Below are 12,483 nucleotides of genomic sequence, written 5' to 3' on the forward strand. Positions count from 1 at the left end.
AAAAAAAAAAACAAACACAATTAAATTCAGTGTTAAGCCATAACACTAACTTTAATTCATACATCTAGAAAAAATTTCACAAGAAAAAGTTCTCCAAAATGGGGATAATAAAAATGTAGGCCTGAGGAACTAGGCCAAGAGAAAGCAGGGTGGCTTGAATTTCTTGATGTAGGAGGATTAGAAATGCATTATACTTTAGAAATCCTATTGTTTTAATAGCTTCACTTACCTAGTGTTTATTAGGTATACCTATTTACTCAGTTAATCTTCATAGCTTTATGAAGTAAATATATTTGTTATTCCCATTTTATGATGAGATAAAAACACAGAGAGGTTAAGTGACTTGTCTAGAAAGTGGCAGAGCCAGGATTCAGATCTAAATCAGCTTGATTCTAGAATTTGTTTCCTTTTTTTTTTGCAATTTTTCTTTTTTTTGGCCAGGACTGGGCTTGAACCCACCACCTCTGGCATATGGGGCCGGCACCGTACTCTTTGAGCCACAGGGGCGACCCCAGAATTTGTGTCCTTATCCATTGTACATACTGCTATTCAAGCTGTGTAACAAACTATGAAATAAAGGGCATTTTCCTTTCTTTCCTCTCTCATTTTTTAAGAGATAGGGTCTTGCTTTGTTGCCCAGGCTGGAGTGCAGTGGTATGGTCATAGCCTACTCAGCCTCGAACTCCTGGGTTCATGTGATCCTCCTGCCTCAGCCTCCCAAAGTTCTGAGATTATAGGTGTGAGCCACTGCACCCAGCTGGAAGAGGACATTTTTCAAAATTTAGCATCCCATTAATTTCCCCCTAATACTTTTAAACCCTCTTACTTTGAAGTCCATTCTGCAAAATCTTCCTTCTTCAATCGACATGTTCTCTGGCACTTGAATGAAACGTGGTGGGTAAAATTTCTCCTGGATTGCATCCTGATCATTCACATCTCCTCTTGAGGATGATCTACTTCTACAAAAAATATTTTTATAATAACTGAGTATAAATATTATCATTGCTTTTCCTTTATACAAATATAGTTTAACCATCAAATTTGAAACTCCAAAGTCTATTTGATCTGACAGTGTAAGAACAATAGAGAGAGGGCTTAGGACTATATTTAGCTGTGGCATATTTGATGACTGTTAGAAATGGTAGCAGTTTAGAAGCATTGGGTACAAAATCGTACATTTCTTTTTATAGTGCTATAAATTGGTAAAGAAGTTGATCTATTAAAGTGCAGAGTACCCCATAGATTATTCTTATCATCTGCAAAGATTGTATAATTAGAAGTGTGTTTCTTTTGTCATGAGAAAGTTGTTTAACATGAAAACAACATGGTCCTGGCTTATTTGACCAAAACATTAAAAAAACTACTTCTGGCATAGTTCTGATAATTAACGTAAAGATTTTGATTATCATCTCAGACATTAGAAAATACAGATTGTGGTTTTGAAAAAGTAAATCTTACTATAGTAGGCTTGGGAGTTTTATAAATACTACTTTTTTTGGGGGGGGGGCTGGGGTCGAGTTTGAACCCACAACCTCCGGTATATGGGGCTGGTGCCCTACTCCTTTGAGCCACAGGCACCACCCTAAATATTACATTTTAATTTTTTTATTTTTGAGATAGAGCCTCAAGCTGTTGCCCCTGGGTAGAGTGCTGTGGCATCACAGCTCACAGCAACCTCCAACACCTGGGCTTAACTGATACTCCTGCCTCTGCCTCCCAAGTAGCTGGGACTACAGGCACCCACCACAATGCCTGGCTATTTTTTTGGTTGCAGCTGTCATTGTTGTTTGGCGGGACTGGGCTGGATTTGAACCCGCCACCTTAGGTGTATGTGGCTGGCGCCTAAGCCACTTGAGCCACAGGCGCTGAGCCTAAATATTACATTTTTAAGCTGAAGATATTTCTTTAAAAATTAAAAAAGATTTTTACCTTACTTGTGGGGTGGGAACTTGCAGTCGTGCATGTTCTGAGTTGTGCTGCTTGAAATTAAAAAGAAGTTACAATGTTAACATGTACTTGCTAGCTTGAAATGAAGCAGAATTATAAAGTTGTTGAAAGGAACATTTCTATTTTTTTCTGATTTTGTACAGTCATGGTAAATTCTATATATTCAGCTTTTGAGCACTTAGAATATAGAGCATTAACCTACTTCTGAAATGTCAGAATTAATACGACTATTTAATGAGTATTATTTATGAAAATTAGCTAGACTTGGAATTGATTGTGGTTCATTTTTCAGATAACTATTTTATGACAAAGGATGATATGTTCTTCTGGTGTATTTGAAATGGGAGTGCATAGTACAGCTTGTCCTTTAGTAAAACAGGAATAGATATGCAGTCACTCATGTTGGCAGTAGATAGAGGGTGTTATGCCTACTGCTCAGAAGTGGCACCAACAGCCGTAAACACATATTAGATTGGAAAATACTTCTCTTTTTAGCTCCTGGCACAAAATCCAGAAGAATAGCATGGAAGATATGAGTAGAGCTATGAAAAAGCTTTGAAAAATAACATTAATTACTTCCTATTTAACAAAGATATGTTTAAGCAAGCATATTGTTTATTTATTTATTTAGGAGACCAAGTCTCACTTTGTTACCCTTGGTAGAGTGCCGTGGTGTCACAGCTAATAGCAACCTCAAAGTCTTGGGCTCAGGTGATCCCCTTGCCTTAGCCTCTGGAGTAGCTGGGACTACAAATGCCCGCCACAGCACCTGGTTATTTTTTTAGAGACCAAGGTATCAGTTTTGCTCAGGCTGGTCTCAAACTCCTGAGCTCAGGCATTCCACCTGCCTTGGCCTGCCAGAGTGCAGGGATTTCAGGCGTGAACCACTGTGCCTGGCCTTAAACAAGCATTTAGAGTGTATATCTGAACACCAGAAAATTAATTCTATTTGAAAATAGAATCAGTAATTGGTGATATCTATAATATGATTACTTGATTAAATATTTAATTAATTAATATTGCATGTGCTTGTAATTCCAGCCACTGAAGAGGCTGATGTGAACCACTGTGCCTGGCCTTAAACAAGCATTTAGAGTGTGTATCTGAACACCAGAAAATTAGTTCTATTTGAAAATAGGATCAGTAATTGTTAACATGTACAATACAATTAATTGATTAAATATTAAAAATTCTTGAGTGCTGGGCACATTGCATGTGCCTGTAATTCCAGCCACTATGAGGCTGGCAGTTTGAGACCAGTCTGGGCAACATAGTGAGACCCTGTCTCTAAATAAAGAAATAAGTGTCTGTTATTTTTATCTCACTATGTTTGGCCTTGGGAGATATAAGAAGTAGTACAAAATCTATCAAAATACCTGAGATACATCTTAGATTAGGGGCGCAGAAAATCTAAGTACAACACTTGATCTTAGGCAGAAGGCCAAGAAGTGATAAAATCTGAGTACAAATAATTTATTTTGGGACACATCTGCTTAGCTAATATATTTTGTCATTTTAAAACAAAAGCCTTAAAACTTTGTACAGTTTTTGGCTAGCCTTAAGTTTCTCTGAACAAAATATTAAAACAACCGGTCAATTCAATGTTTAACACATCAACTACTTTTTTTTTTTATAAAATGAGAAGAATACAATTAAACTCAAAACATCCAATTCAAGTTTTTTTTTTTTTTGCGACAGAGCCTCAAACTATCCCCCTGGGTAGAGTACCGTGGCATCACAGCTCACAGCAACCTCCCAACTCCTGGGCTCAAGCAAGTCTCCTGCCTCAGCCTCCCAAGTAGCTGGGACCACAGGCACCCGCCACAGTGCCCGGTTATTTTTTGGTTGCAGCCATCATTATTGTTTTTGGTGGGCCCTGGCTGGATTCGAACCTGCCACCTTAGCCACTTGAGCCACAGGCGCTGAGCCCAATTCAAGTTTTTGACTTTTTTCTGTAGTGGTGGTTTGAATATGTATATAGTTATATTCAGATAAGTAATAGTTATACCATAGTTTGATGATATGCAGTATTATTTGGGTGTAATGTTTGAAGTGTGCAAAAAAAGTAAGACCTATATTTTATGATTTCATAATGATGTTTCTGATGTTATCTTTTTCCCAGGACTATCGCCTTTGTTTTAAAGATTTTAAAGAATAAATGAGAAAAAACAATACATCTTTGCTCTTGGAATCATACACTGTGCATTTATAACATAAACCATCATCATTATAACATTGCTTTGAGTAATTTCCACTAATAGAGATGGGTTTGTGTCTCATTCTTGTTGCAATCTCCTCTTCTAGAATATTCTCATTCAGCTAATTGCATGGGACTCCAGTAGAATGAATGAGTTCATGAACTGTTCAGTAGCCAAAAAAAAATTTCTCTTTTCAGTTTCTAGTTCTTGCTTGTTATACTGTGCTCCATCCTTTTGAGTAAATTCTAGTGTCATGAACAGAAACAAAAATCTTATTTTCTGCTTTTTATCTTGGAAACTAGAATTCTTGAGTTCCTAATTTCATTCCTTTGTCTCCCAGTTTCTTGTGGACTTCTGGGGAAGGAATGAGAGATCACTACAAAAGGAAGACAGAGCTTTAACACTTTGGTCTGCCTCTCCAAGTGTGTATTTCGCTTTGGGGCTACTTGTTAAAATCAGGTTGACTGGGCAGAAGCCTATGGAACATTCACTTTATGCCCTCCATAAAGTTAATCCTTTGTTGCAAAGAATGGTTTTGTTAATCCTAGAACCATTACTTTTTTTCTTGAGACATAGTCTCACTCTGTCCCTGTGGTTGAGTGCCATCGTGTAAGTATACCTCACTCTTAGGTTTAAGCAATCCCCAAGTCTCAGCTTCCCAAGTAGCTGGGACTACAGGTGCCTGCTACAACACCTGGCTAGTTTTTCTATTTCAGTAGAAATGGGGTATTTCTTTTGCTCAGGCTGATCTAGAACTCCTGAGCTCAAGAAATCCACCTGCTTTGGCCTCCCAGAGTGCTGGGATTGCAGGTGTGAGCTACCATGAAGGTAGCCAAGAACTACCACCCCCCCCCCCCCCCCCAGGATAACCAAGAAATTTTATTTAGGAAGAACAAAGAGAAAGTTTAGAGCACTTCTAAAGAGAGTTGGAAGTGGCTCGGCGCCTGTGGCTCAAGTGGCTAAGGGCGCCAGCCACATACACCTAAGGTGGCGGGTTCGAATCCAGCCCGGGCCCACCAAACAACAATGATGGCTGCAACCAAAAAATGCCTGGCGCTGTGGTGGGTGCCTGTAGTCCCAGCTACTTGGGAGGCTGAGGCAGGAGACTCGCTTGAGCCCAGGAGTTGGAGGTTGCTGTGAGCTGTGAGGCCATGGTACTCTACCCAGGGGGATAGTTTGAGGCTCCGTCTCAAAAACAAAAAACAAAACAAAAAAAAAAGAGTTGGAAGTAGGTCCCTCTCATGTAAGAGAAAAGGTGACAGAGACCAGAACTATTAACTTTTACGAGGTTTTTTCTTAATATAATGTTTTTGAACAGAAGGAATTGGATGTTTCATTAGTAATATGAGTGTTATTTTAAAACATTGAAATGATAAACACCTTATGTGAAAAGGTTATAATTACTTTATAGAGGGTTTTTTTTTTTTTTTTTTTGAGACAGTCTCACCATGTCACTCTCGGTAGACTGCTGTGGTGTCACAGCTCATAGCAACCTCAAACTCTTGGGCTTAAGTGATTCTCTTGCCTTAGCCTCCCAAGTAGCTGGGACTACACGCGCCTGCCACAACGCCGGACTATTTTTGTTGTAGTTGTCATTGCTGTTTAGCAGGCCCGGGCCTGGTTCAAACCCAACAGCCTGGTGCATGTGGCCAGCGCCATAACCACTGAGCTATGCTGAGCCTACTTTTGAGTTTTACTTAATTGTCCCATTAAAGATTTACAACTTGTAAATTCTTTGTTCATGTAGACATTGTAGAGTCCTAGGACTGACCCCTAAATGTCCAGATAAAAAATGATACCATTAGCCTTCTGGTGTTTTCAATTTGTGATATTTTGTATCTGGATATTAGAGCTACTAGGAAATAGGGTTAAATCTTAAATATAGGTACATATATACACATATATACATACATATACTACACACACAAGCAAACACACATACCCATTATGGCCTCTTTATATATCTAATAGAGAATGGAAGTGATTGACTTTTATTTCAAATGCTATTTATAAGCATGTAGAAAAGCACATATTTAGAAATTGCACAGAATAAAAATATGCCATTTGGATAAAGATTATTTTTATTTACCTGTGGTGAGTCTTGTGCATCACTGTCATTTTGAGCTTGAAACACAGCAGCTGCATTCTGTGGTCCTAACAGTCTGCGAGCCATCTTCTCCTCATATGTTAGCCGCTTTAAAGAAGTCAATAAGGAGATAGTGATGAGGTTTTTAAAAAAGTATTTGTACAGGCCAGGTGCAGTGGCTCACACCTGTAATCCTTACACTCTGGGAGGCCGAGGCCAGTGGATTGCCTGAGCTCACGAGTTTGTGACCAGCCTCGGCGAAAGTAAGACCTCCATCTCTACTAAAAAATAGGAAAACTGAGGCAAGAGGATTGCTTGAGCCCAAGAGTTGTAGGTTTCTGGGAGCTATGATGCCATGGCACTCTACCTAGGGCAACAGCTTGGGACTCTGTCTCAAAAAAAAATAATAATAATAATAAAAAATAGATATATTTTACAGATTTATCTTAGAACCACTTGTTAAGTCAGAAATTCAAAGAAGTTCTGTTGAATTATAGATTTTTTGTTTTTGAAAGAGATTTTTTTTCATTCATAGCATTTTCCTTCTGTTTTAGTGCCACTTCTCTAATAAAGATTCACTTGGGCTTGCATTTTGCTCAAAATGCTACCTGCTACAAAAGGCAGGTAGGCATGATCATCCTTAAATAAGGCTCTCCTAAGTAAAGGGAAATTATTCCTATTCCTCTTTGTTCTGCATGTTCCAGTCTGCCTTGATTTTTGTTTTTGTTTTTCTTTGAGACCCTGTGTCACCGAGACTGGATTGTAGTGGCCCAATCATAGGTCTCTGTAGCCTCAGTTGGGCTCCAGGAATCTTCCTGCCTTAGCCTCACAAGTACATGGGTTTATAGGTGTGAACACTGCAACCAGACTCTTTTTGACTATAGTACTGCATGTCTTCACATTCAGAAATAACTTTGATTTATTTATTTTTTTGAGACAGAATTTTACTTTGTCACCCTTGGTAAAGTATTGTGGTGTCATAGCTCACAACAACTCAAACTGTTTGGCCCAAGCAATTCTCTTGCCTCAGCCTCCCAAGTAGCTGAGACCACAGGTACCTGGCACAGCACCTGGTTAGTTTTAGAGGCGGGGTCTCGCTTTTGCTCAGGCTGGTCTCAAACCTGTGAGCTCAGGCAATCCACCTGACTCGGCCTCCCAGAGTGCTAGGATTACAGGTATGAGCCACGGTGCCTGGCCTCAGAAATAACTTTTATTAAATGAACACTGAATATTTGCACTGACTTCTGACTGAGAGCAATGGGACTAGTATACTAAAGGCGTATGGTACTATTTCAAAGATAGTGGGTGGACGGACATGGTGGCTCATCCTGTAATCTCACCACTTTGGAATTATATCTATAATTATTTGTCCATCAGTATTACACACCAAAGTACACAAAGAAGTTAGGGTAAACAGTATTTCCCATTAGTTATTTGGCCATCATATATTTTATGAGAAGGTAATGCTTACAACAGAAAATTTTAATTAAATCATTCAGATTGATTTTTCATTTGCTTCATTCTTTTATTTATACTACTAAAAGCCAAGAAGTGATTTCATTTACAGATAAATGGTTTAGGACCCAAATTACTACTTTTAAGGTAATCCCATTTGCTGATTATAGGGACATAGATCTGTGAGCTAGAAAGAACTTTTTTTTTTTTGAGACAGAGCCTCAAGCTATTCCCCTGGGTAGAGTGCTGTGACAGCAACCTCCAACTCCTGGGCTCAAGCGAGTCTCCTGCCTCAGCCTCCTTAGTAGCTGGGACCACAGGCACCCGCCACAATACCCAGCTATTTTTTGGTTGCAGCTGTCATTGTTGTTTTTGGCGGGACTGGGCTAGATTCGAACCCACCACTTTAGGTGTATGTGGCTGGCGCCTTAGCCACTTGAGCCACAGGCACCAAGCCAAAAGAACTTTCTTACTGAAATAAGATTTTATCGTTTAATTGGCCTTTTGTACAAAATAGGTATTTTGCCTACTTGGTTTCCATTATGAAGAAGGGTGTCCTTGCATTTCAGCTTTCTCTCCAAATCTTGAATCAAAGCTTGTTTTGATCCTTGTATTTCATGATCAGGAGTCCTTGGTGTGGGCTTAGCATTTGTAGTTTGGCATGGCTTAGCATTTATAGGTTGGCCAGCTGAAGATTGTTGATAGCTTTAAAAAAGAAAAAGAAAATATTTTTCAAAAATAAGATCTTTAAAGTAAAATGAGCTATCTAAAATAGAATTGGCTGCATTTTGTAATTTGTTATGTTGAGTTTACCACTTATTAGTACTGGTATTATTAAAACTATAAATTGCCTTAACAGTCAAGAAGGATTTTGTAAGAATGGCTACCATTTTTTTTTCTCTTGGCAAATTTAAATTAAGTGGCAGGCAGAAGAATTTAGAATAGACATAGGAGGAGATACTTCCTTGAAGATCTTCCCTAAAGAATATGAGAGTAAGTCTAGTTAATGGCAACTTGAGATCTCTTCTAATCTTTATGATTGAATTTCTTAAGTTTGATTTATGAGAAGATACTAAGCAGTGGTGTCCTGAAGCAAGTTCATATGAACTCAAGAGAGCATCTCTTCCAGCTCCCTATTATTTGATTTTATAGTTTGAAATTGGTGGTGGTGAAAGTATTTACACCAAATTGGTAAAAAACACAAATCATGGCTTTTTCCTCCAGAGCTGATTGTTAGATACTTACCAGGACACAACTGGTATTCTATTGCTTTGAATGGAATCAACAGTTTATACAGTCTCTGGTTTTCCTATAATTTCCAATTTCTATTAATTTCATATTCTAGAGAATCCAAATATGACAATATATAACAAATGAGTTCTAAAGTAATGACAGTTTCCTCAACATTGCTGAAGTGCTTTTTAGAGAAAGAAAGGGATGATTAGAGGAGAAAGAAGAAATCACTGTAAACTGAAAACAAAGGATTTGGGGGAAAAAAGCAAATTTGAATAGCAGCTAAAGAGTTTGGTTAGTATTTATCTCAAGTTCTTATCCTTAATTTTTTCTGAGTTATCCTTGCCTCTCTCATAATTGCACTATTGATTCTGATAGAGGATGGAGTAGTACTTAGGGAGTCCTGTATTTCTATGTTAGGTGGCTCACAGTGTGTTCAGTTTTTACCTAGTTTATTCATGTCTGGCTCCACAGGCCCTAGCCTACATGAGTCTGTTTTTTTTTTTTTTTTGAGACAGAGCCTCAAGCTGTCCCCCTGGGTAGAGTGCTATGGCTTCACTGCTCACAGCAACCTCCAACTCCTGGGCTCAAGCGAGTCTCCTGCCTCAGCCTCCCAAGTAGCTGGGACCACAGGTGCCTGCCACAACACCCAGCTATTTTTTGGTTGCAGCCATTATTGTTGTTTGGCAGGTCCGGGCTGGATTGAAACCCGCCACCTTAGGTGTATGTGGCTGGCACCTTAGCCGCTTGAGCCACAGGCGCTGAGCCCATGAGTCTGTTTAATGTGAGGAAACCGGCCATTGCCATCAATGAATATTTTACCATTATTATAATAAATGTGCTCCAGCTATCCAGATGAGACAGCCTTTGCCTGTTCTCTGACATGATTCTGTCCAGATATTATTAAGGATCATTAAAAGTTCTGGTGAGCTAAATGGAAATGTGTTTCCTCCAAGTGGAGCCAGAGTTTTAATTGTTTCTGGCTTTGAGGACTTGGTTAGTAATCACTAGAGTGTAAGCATTCTGAAGAAAAAAAGATGTCTTATTTCTTATTATTTGATATATATCCTTTACATCTACTAACACCAAGCTTGAGTATAGGAGATATCATCAGTTGAATGAATAAATGTTTTTCCTTGTATGCAAGATACTCTGTATTGAAAGTTATGATATAGATTTTCCCTCCTTACATTTTAGATCTTTAGATCTTCATGGTTGTCTATATACATATTAATCCTTACTTATAGTCTGACTTGTTAGGTAAAGTGTTTTTAAAAATAGTGAGCTTTTATATTTAAAGATTAAATTCCTAGGCCAAAGTGGCATATTTCCTTTGGTTTTATATATTTTATATTTCTCTTAATCATATAAAATTATAATAGCCTACCATTTTTTAAAAAAAGCTTACCTTACCATCTTTATACAAGTTACATGTTTGTTAAAGGAAATTTGCATTGGCCAGGCCTGGTGGCTTGTACCTGTAATTCTAGCACTCTGGGAGGCTGAGGCAGGTGGATTACCTGAGCTGAGTGGTTCAAGACTAGCCTGAGCAAGAGTGAGACCTCTGTTTCTACTAGAAATAGAAAAATTAACCAGGTCTTGTGGCAGGTTCTTATAGTCCCAGCTACTCTGAGGCTGAGGCAAGAGGATCACTTGAGCCCAGGAGTTTGAAGTTGCTGTGAGCTATGCCACAGCACTCTACCTAGGGTGACAGAGTAGAACTCTGTCTCAAAAAAAAAAAAAAAAAAAAAGGTATTTCACTACCAATTAGGGATTATTTATATATTATTAGAATTTAAACATTAATATAAAAAAGAAAATTAGCATTGAATAATTGTTTTCACATTGACAGTATATCAGAAAATTCTGAATTACATGTATACATAGTATCTGAGAAATCCTGAAGTATTATCAAAACAAAGCCTGAGAATCACTGATATGTGGGTAACGTAAGTCGCTTTATTCACCAAATACCACCATTATTCCTAGTTTAGGTGACTTAAGTGTTAGGACTTAATACTTGCTCCTACTTGCAAATTAATACTGCTTTCATACTACTTTGTAAATCTTTTCTCCATCATTACCTAAATCCTTAATATTGTTACAGAGAATAAAACAGTCACTGAGCAGGTAAGGTACTTGCTAAATGTCACATAGCAAGCTTTTTGGAAGGAATAATTAGAATTAAAGGGTTACCCTTAATTTTCACTCTGTGGTTTGATCTACTCAATAAAATGTTTGTTTAAGGGCTTCCTATTGATGAAAAGTGAAATAAAGTTTTCAAACTTCTGTAGGTTAGAATTCAAGGGATTATTTTAGTAGGCTGTGCAAACAATGAGGGAGTTGTGCACAAATGTTCAAAGGGCCAAGACTTTCTACTCTGTACAGCTGGACATGCGATGGGTATCAAGTAGCTATGGGAAGATTAAAAGAGTTATCTGTGGTTGCTGCAAATGGAACAGCTAAAGCTGAATCTTTGATCTCTGGTTTGGGGAACTCCTAGGCTTTATTTCTTATTCTCTCTATTTTTGTCTGTCTTCCTTTCTTAGGTCTGTGCACAGAGCTAGGTAGATGGTTGAGGCTCAGTGAATATTTATTTGATAGCTTTCTTTACTGGGTAGGAATTTGAAATAGGGTAGTAAGACTTTTCTAAGAAAAATATTATAGTCAGAAAAAGTTATTTCAGTTTTTAAAATGCTCATGTAGGAAATTTGGAAATAATAGAAAGTTAGATGGAAAATGATCATCTGAGTAAATATAGCCAAGAAAGATCTACAATGTATGACATTGGTATAAAGGGAGTTTGGGAGGGGCGTCTTTTTAAAGGATTAGGTCAAATCTAAGAGAATGCTATTTAGGTGTCTTCAAGGTGTCTTTTTTTTTGAGACAGAGCCTCAAGCTGTTTCCCTGGGTATAATGCTGTGGCATCACAGCTCACAGCAACCTCCAACTCCTGGGCTCAAGCGAGTCTCCTACCTCTGCCTCCCAAGTAGCTGGGATCACAGGCGCCCGCCACAATGCCTGGCCATTTTTTGGTTGCAGCCATAATTGTTGTTTGGCGGGCCCAGGCTGGATTAGAACCTGCCACCTTAGGTGTATGTGGCTGGTGCCTTAGCCACTTGAGCCACAGGCACCGAACCTTCAAGGTGTCTTTTTAAAAGATTAGGTCAAATCTATGAGAATGCTGGTTTTTTTTTAGAGACAAAGTCTTACTTTGTTGCCCTTGGTAGAGTGCCGTGGCATCACAGCTCATAGTAACCTCCAGCTCTTGGGCTTAGGTGATTCTCTTGCCTCAGCCTCTCGAGTAGCTGGGACTACAGGTGCCTGCCACAACACCCTGCTATTTTTTTTGTTACAATTTGACCGGGGCTGGGTTGGAACCCACCACCCTTGCTATATGGGGCTGGTGCCCTACTCAACTGAGCTACAGGTGCTGCGTGAGAATGCTATTTTTGCATGTCAAAAACAGTTGACTCTCAGCCATTTCAAATGGTTCAACCTAATTATAGGATGCTACCAAATGCTTTTGGTTTTCTTTCTTTCTTTCTTTCTTTTTTTTTTTTT

At 38.6% G+C, this 12,483-nt stretch overlaps 1 protein-coding gene across 1 annotated transcript in view; it reads right to left on the reverse strand.

Annotated features, from left to right (window-relative positions):
• MYOT (myotilin) overlaps positions 1-12,483 on the reverse strand; it is a 19,364-nt gene that overhangs the window by 4,888 nt on the left and 1,993 nt on the right. Inside the window, exons 2-5 of the mRNA XM_012808780.1 lie at positions 8,217-8,391; positions 6,235-6,339; positions 1,930-1,976; positions 827-959 (exon numbers count right to left, since the gene is read on the reverse strand). Coding sequence (XP_012664234.1) covers positions 827-959; positions 1,930-1,976; positions 6,235-6,339; positions 8,217-8,391 — 460 coding nt within the window. The remainder of the gene's footprint in view (positions 1-826; positions 960-1,929; positions 1,977-6,234; positions 6,340-8,216; positions 8,392-12,483) is intronic.

The sequence above is a fragment of the Otolemur garnettii genome, unplaced genomic scaffold, assembly GCF_000181295.1.
Source record: "Otolemur garnettii isolate 467f Iridium unplaced genomic scaffold, OtoGar3 scaffold00003, whole genome shotgun sequence".
NCBI lineage: Eukaryota > Metazoa > Chordata > Mammalia > Primates > Galagidae > Otolemur > Otolemur garnettii.